The sequence below is a fragment of the Quercus robur genome, chromosome 8 (genome assembly GCF_932294415.1).
Source record: "Quercus robur chromosome 8, dhQueRobu3.1, whole genome shotgun sequence".
Taxonomy (NCBI): Eukaryota; Viridiplantae; Streptophyta; class Magnoliopsida; order Fagales; family Fagaceae; genus Quercus; species Quercus robur.
This window is the reverse complement of record NC_065541.1, coordinates 63,412,653-63,419,990: the sequence shown is the minus strand read 5'-3', so window position 1 is coordinate 63,419,990 and position 7,338 is coordinate 63,412,653. Positions and strand designations below refer to the sequence as shown.

The window sequence follows — 7,338 nt, the reverse complement described above, 5'->3', positions numbered from 1 at the left end:
CTCTCTCTTATATCTGAAGACTGAAAGTCTGAAAGTGAAATGAGAGTCTCTCTCTCTTTAAGACTAAAGACTTTATCTGGTTGGCTAATTCTCCTTTTTTTTTTTGGGTGAAATTGCTTAGCTTTATTGAATTGTAATTGCTTAGCTTTATTTTAACTTTATTAATATTTGCCCCTGTTTTGACTTTATCCGTTGGTGTTGGTGTTGGTGAGTTATTGAGTTTGTCTTTGTGTATTGTCTATTATGAATTTATCATTTGATTGACTCTTGTGATTGGGGCCAAGGGGCTTGTCTGTTGAGTGGGAGGAGGGGTGGATGGGGGCATGGGGCCGGGTGAAGTAAAGGCATGAGAGGCAAGCAATGGGTTGGCAGTGGATAATGCATATAGGGTGTGTGCTAATAGTTAGTAAAGAAAAATAATGAAGCAACTAATAAACAATAATTAATAATTTAATTAATCAATACATTATAAAAGAAAAACAAATTAAAATATGTTAGGCTAAACAACAGTTAATAATTTTATAATTAATGAAACAACAATATAACAAATTATAGTTTATAAATAACAAACAAATTAATGAAATAACTAAATAACAATAATTAATAATTTTATTAATAATGAGATTATCGTGCAACAATTTCATAATATGAAAACTCATAGCAGTCAATTATAAATTTTATATATTTATGTATTTTTTTTATTGTTGTTGTTGTCAATATATAAAATTTTCTTTTTATTAAATTGTGTAATTTATGCCTGTTGAAAAAGACTTTGAATAAAATTCCTAAAACGCCACTCCATCAATGCCTCCTTAACCAAAGTGAAGAATCCTCCAACTATAAAGGCAGCGCAAAGCAAACACACTTCTCACCAATGACACTCTTTTTCCTGTAGATTCTTCCTCTATAGCTAGTTTGCCGTATCTCTATTAATTTGACTCTTAGCTAGTGTCGGTGTCTCACATATTATCTTTCATTAACAAAGATGGAGACAGAAATGGAGAAGAAAAGGAGAGGTACACAAGGAGAAAACAACGAAGAGAAATGGGTTCACGATCTATCTGTGGATCATAAAGGAAAAGTTCCTCTTCGTGCTTCAACTGGTGTATGGAAGGCAGCCTTCTTTATCATCAGTAAGTATATATGATTGTGTGTTTTTTATGCGTATATACCTAGCTTTATATATATAAAAGTGATGCATATGTACTTAGCTAACATTACTAATCAGAGTCTCCATGATTCTCCAATTTCAGCTTGGTTCTTTACTTGCAAATATATGATCATGATCATGATCATGATCAGTTCATAGCTAGGATTTTCCGAACTATGATTATTTGTTTTTTTTTTTTTAATTTTTTTAAAGTTTGGTGGTCATAATAAATTTCTGGGTTAAATAGCTTACCTAACTATCCTGGGAGTTGGGAGTTGGGAGCTGGGAGTTGCTGTCAGTCAAGGTACTGGTAATTATTGAGGCTAGCTACTACGCCATTAGTGTGCAGTGTGCAATGAAAAATGGGTCACACACTCACATGCGTCAATACATGAGATCAATCCCAGAATAATAGTGACTACTGATATATAAAAAATAAAAATAAAAAGTTTTCCCTTCCTTTCTTTTTAAATTAATAAATAAATAATTATATTGAATTTAGCCTTCCTTATTTGCGGTATGGTGAACATCTTAGCAAGACATGAAACATAGCCTTCCTTTTTTTTTTTTTCTTTTTTTTTCTTTTTTTTTTTTTTTTCTACCAAAAAAAAAAAGAAACATATGCGTGGTCAGATGCTCACGGCATCATGTAAAACTGAAAGAATGTTAACAGAAAATTCACTGAAACAAGTTGCAAAGCAAAAATTACTCGTATAAAAGTAGGGTCATGCTAACGACTATCCTTAGAGCACTCATTAATAATTCATTTTAAGAAAATTTTGATATCACTTTTATGGAAAATGAAAAATCTATTAAAATATTAATTTTTTTTTTTTTATTTCCTATAAAAATTTTCTTTAAATGAATTAACCAGTAGGGTACTAGTTAGTATTTCCTATAAAGTTTAAGAAAAAAAATAAAAATAATAATTCGTTTTGTTTTCTCTTTTCTAGTCCAAAGCAACCATGGGCTAGCTAGAGTGGCTAGACACAAAGTCAAAGCTATATGATGTTACTTTATAAGCATGTTGGGTCGTTAGTCGTTACTCTTGACCATATGTGCTCCCAAAGTGTAGGCTTTATATGTTCGTTAATATTTGTGTACTTCTTGCACTTTTTGCTGTTCTGCACTTGTTCATATTATTAATGGTGTCAAATATGCTGTCTCTTGTATTTGGTGTAGCAATTGAGTTTAGTGAGAGATTGGCCTACTTTGGGTTAGCAACAAATCTGATCTCATACCTCACTAAATTGATGCATCAAGACCTCAAAACAGCTGCCAAGAATGTAAACTACTGGACTGGAGTAACAACATTGATGCCTCTACTTGGAGGGTTCCTGGCAGATGCCTACACTGGAAGATTCAATATGGTCATGTTTTCGTCCCTCATATATCTAATGGTAATACCACCTTCCTTTTTTCTCGAAATCTAAATTACATCATTTAAGTGAATATTCTTATTATTCTAATCCTAATAATTTTTTATTTATTTATTTTAGTCCTTCGACTTTAGCATTCATGTCATGTTGTCAAGTTGGTCCTTTTACCCATTACTATCTAGGAAATTGTTGTTAAGTCCAATAAAAACATGTAGTGAGTGTTTGGATCCATGTTCATGCTCACGTTTTTAGGTTTTTTTTTTTTCTTAGCACATATGGACAGTAAAATTACATGGATTCATTGTGCAGGAGACAAAGTGCACTGTTCACGGGTCCCACAGCACTATTCACACGTTTAAAAATTATTTTGCTACAGTGTTTTCAGTTTTCAGTTTTAGCAAAAATAATTTGTATCCAAACAGACCCATAGTATCACACATATATTTTTCGTCTATTTTTCAAATATGTGAAGAGTAATTACACAATTTCATAAACAACAATGGGATTTGAATTGGGTGCAATTGCCCCACTCCTTCTAACATAAATTTTTACCATTCTTTTTTCTTAATTTTAACTTTTTAACTTTTTTTATTCAATATCCTAAATATTGCATATGATCTCAATCCCAACAATTGATAGAAAAATGAATTTAGTTAAAGTTTAATGACTAAATGGCCCCAAATAATAAAAATAAAAAAAATAAAAAAAAAAACCCTTCAAAATCAAAAATGATAATTTGTTCAAACTGGGTGTAATTTGTATTTTAACCTTATCTTTTTAACTAGAAAAGTCATTTATTTTCACTAGTCATAATCAAGGCACTGGAGCTATTGAAAACGTGTATTATATACAAATTTGTAATTGCAAAAACCAGGGTTTGAGCCTCTTGACAATGTCTAACTTCATCCCAAGTCTAAAGCCATGCAATAAAATGATGTGTCTCCGGCCTAGGAAGATTCATGAGGTGGTATTTTTTCTTGCCTTGTATTGTATCTCTGTTGGAACTGGAGGAATCAAGCCATCTCTAGAAAGCTTTGGAGCGGATCAATTCGATGATGATCACTCGGAAGAAAGGAAGAAGAAGATGTCTTACTTTAACTGGTGGAACTTCGCGCTTTGTTGTGGGCTAGTGCTTGGTGTAACAGTAATTGCTTATGTTGAAGACAATGTGGGCTGGGGTGTTGCTAATCTTATTCTTGCTATCGCCATGGCCATAACAATAGTAACCTTCTATTTGGGAAAGCCTTGGTACAGATACAGATTATCAAAAGGGAGCACTTTAACACCCTTGTTGCAGGTCTTGGTTGCAGCTATAAGAAAGAGAAATTTACCAGCCCCATCAGATCCTGCTCTATTGTATGAAGTTCCCATTACACACAAGTCTCAAGGAAGGCTTCTATGTCATACTAGTAGTCTCAGGTATGATAAGCATGCGGCACTATTTTATATCACCATGTTAAAACATTATTATTTTAAGGAAAAACTCAAGTATAAAGGTCATGTAACTTGGTTCCAAATTAAATTCGACTATATAGCCTGTAGCCTGAAAATGGTAATTGTACAATGTTATGATATTCTAGAGCTCTTTGGGTAACTTCATTATGGAGTTCCTAAAATTTTATCCATCTATTTTAAAATGAGTATATTAGATTTTACTATCTTCAATAATTTAAATAAATTCCAAAATGGTGATAGTCAATATTTATAAAATGTTGATAATGTGGCAAAATTGAATTCATTCATTTTAAAATAAATAAATAAAATTTCATGAATTCTATGATGGAGAAACACAAGAATTTTAAAATTCCAATTATACACATGGAATGGTTTTGTTGCATTGGCCAATAAATCACGTGAATAATGAATTTAATTAGGAAACCTATATATAGCACATAAGTATTTGTACATAAGTTTTGTCCTTAATTCATGTAGCACCTATAATTAAAGGACTTTAATAAGCCTTCCAGATAGAAAAGACACATTACACTGCTTGAAATCAATACAATTAGTAGTTGAAATCTTATTAAATCATAAAAAATGTTGTAAGTTCATGTACTACTAAGATATATATGTGCCTGCACGTGCATGTCTATTGATTCTAAACGAATTTTTTTTTTATTTTTTTTATAAGGATTCTAAACAATTTTGTTTGATAGGTTTCTCGACCAGGCAGCAATAATTGAAGAGAAAGACAAAATATCAATTGAGCAGAATCCCTGGAGACTAACAACTGTGACAAAGGTAGAGGAGACAAAGCTTATTTTGAACATGATCCCCATATGGCTAACATCGTTAACATTTGGAATCTGCGTCGCACAAGGCCCAACATTCTTCGTTAAACAAGCCGCTACATTGAACCTAAAGGTTACTGACAACTTCAAGATCCCACCAGCCTCCATCATTGCTCTTGGGGCTGCTGGAATGTTAGTCTCTGTCACCATCTATGAGAAAATTCTTGTTCCAACGTTAAGGAAAGTTAGAGGCAATGAAAGAGGCATTAATATCCTACAGAGAATTGGTATTGGCCTGGCATTATCAGTTTTAGCAATGTCTGTTGCTGCCTTAGTTGAAATGAAGAGGCTAAAAGCTGTTGATAATGAATTAATTCGGAAAGGGAAAACTGGGCCTTTGTCTCTGAGTGTTTTCTGGCTAGCTCCACAAACCATAATTCTTGGCATTGGAGATGGGTTTGCATTGGTTGGGTTGCAAGAGTATTTCTATGACCAAGTTCCAGACTCAATGAGAAGCTTAGGAATTGCTTTCTATCTAAGTGTGCTTGGTGCTGGAAGCTTCTTAAGTAGCTTTCTGATTACTGTTGTGGATCATGTCACTGAAAAGGGTGGGAGAAGTTGGTTTGCAAAGGATGTGAACTCCTGCCGTCTGGATAATTTCTATTGGTTATTGGCAGCAATGAGTGGGTTGAATTTGTGTATTTATGTGGTTTTGGCTATGAAGTATACTTACAAAAATGTGCAGCGAAGGGTGATTGTGACTGATGGTAGTGACTAGTATGAGGGTGATGGGGTAGAGTTGTTGGCTTGAAATGTGATGGAAAATTGTGAAAAATGCATCTTAAGTTGCTTGCTTGTTAAAATCATTGTGTTAAAATTGGACAGTTTTTTTCCTTGTACAAGTTTATCAATTTCATTGAAGCTTTTTCTCGTTAATGTATATTATTCTTTCATTATAATTAGAAATTGGTTAAGGTGTGCATCCATTAACTAGGGCAGTAAATAAGTTGAGATTTGTCGAGTATTAAATGTTCAAACTTAGCTTGATGTTCAAACTTGACTTTAATTTGAACCAAGCCTACAAAACAATATTTGAGTTTGAGCTTGTCACAAGGTCCAAAAGCTTGAGTTTGGCTTAACTTAATTTAGTAATTCATAAATCAAGCTGAGTTCAAGCTCAAACTCGATATCATTATCAAGTTTTTGAACTCAAGATCTAGCGCCCATATTAAGCATATTATCAGCCCTTTTAGTTTGGACGAGTAGTCACAACTCCCAATTAATTAAAAGTTTAAGAAGATATAAGGTTATTTTTCAAGCTCATCGAACTTATTATCAAACCCATAAATCAACCTAATTAAGCTAGGCTCGATTTTTATAGAACTCGATTGTTCAAGAACAATTGTTTTAACTTGGACTTGGCTTGTTTATTAAACAAGTCTAAAATCAAGGTCCAAAGTTAGCTTCTTTATAGACAAACAAATATTAATGAATTTTTTATCAAACCAAGTCCAAGATATTTATGAGCAATGTGGTGCATTTACAATCCTAGAATTAAGAAATACGTTAATGTATCTCATTCCAATTGAATATAATATATAAAAGGGCACCGTATGTGTTAAGGATTAGTTATTATGAAGTCTAACTTATAAAAATTTGGCATGAATTAATAAGAGATAGTAAAAATAATGCTGAAGTGATAAGTAGAACTAAAAAAGTTATCTCAAATAGCTCCACATCCTATAAAACAATTTCTTGACTGACAATAGCAAGACCCTATATAAAAAAACCTTTAAGAAGCTTGACCAATTAATGCCTTCACTTTAGTCCCTCCTTAGAGCGTCTACATTAGTGGAGGTAAAAATTTAACAATTTAAGAGCATTAGCATTGGGGAATGCTAATGCCAAATATAAGGAATATTTGGCATTTCAAGCCTTAAAATGTATTGCATCAGGAAATACTATTACTAAGTATTGCAAATTTTTTTGCAATAATACTACAGTGCAATTCTATCTTTAGAATTGCACACAATTCTATAAAAAAAAAAAAACTAATATTTTATTGTGATGGTGATTGGGAGAAATATTATTTTATTATGTAAATATATTATTTTAATGAGTAGAATAGGAAAATAAAAGTTTGGGATGGTGGAAGTATTGTAAAATAAGATAGTATAATTAATAAAGTAGCTTTTTTGGAATGGTAAAATAGAATAGAGTAGCATTTCCTGATGCTAATGCTCTAATACCATGAAAAACTACTTGATCTATTTTACCACCTTACTTTACAAAACACTCAACATTAGTAATTTTATTTTAGCATTCAACACAATAAAATAACATATACAACACAATAAAATAATTTATATATATATATATATATATATATTTTTACCTTTTTAGCTGCTATGTACAATCATTTTTAACTGTACACTGTAATGTAACAGCCAAATGATATGGCTGTAACTCTACCAATACACTAACTTTTTTTTGCCACTTTAGTTATATCTAGTCGCTAAATTTAGCATTTTAAGTACAGGACTCCACCCATACAAATGCTCTCAACCGACCCAAAAAT

The 7,338-nt window shown here is 32.1% G+C and overlaps 1 protein-coding gene across 1 annotated transcript; it reads left to right on the top strand.

Moving 5' to 3' along the window:
- Positions 1–846: 846 nt before the first annotated feature.
- On the top strand, positions 847–5,696 carry LOC126697597 (protein NRT1/ PTR FAMILY 5.6-like). Its single transcript, XM_050394666.1, has 4 exons — positions 847–1,133; positions 2,333–2,550; positions 3,404–3,948; positions 4,686–5,696. The coding sequence occupies exons 1-4, from the start codon at positions 986–988 to the stop codon at positions 5,536–5,538; spliced, it is 1,764 nt and encodes a 587-aa protein (XP_050250623.1). The 5' UTR covers positions 847–985; the 3' UTR covers positions 5,539–5,696.
- Positions 5,697–7,338: the final 1,642 nt, after the last annotated feature.

Coding starts and splice junctions, on each gene's coding strand:
- LOC126697597 (XM_050394666.1), top strand. CDS start 986: ATGGAGACAGAAATGGAGAAGAAAAGGAGAGGTACACAAGGAGAAAAC. Junction 1,134..2,332: donor GGCAGCCTTCTTTATCATCA/GTAAGTATATAT, acceptor TATTTGGTGTAG/CAATTGAGTTTAGTGAGAGA. Junction 3,949..4,685: donor TGTCATACTAGTAGTCTCAG/GTATGATAAGCA, acceptor TTTGTTTGATAG/GTTTCTCGACCAGGCAGCAA.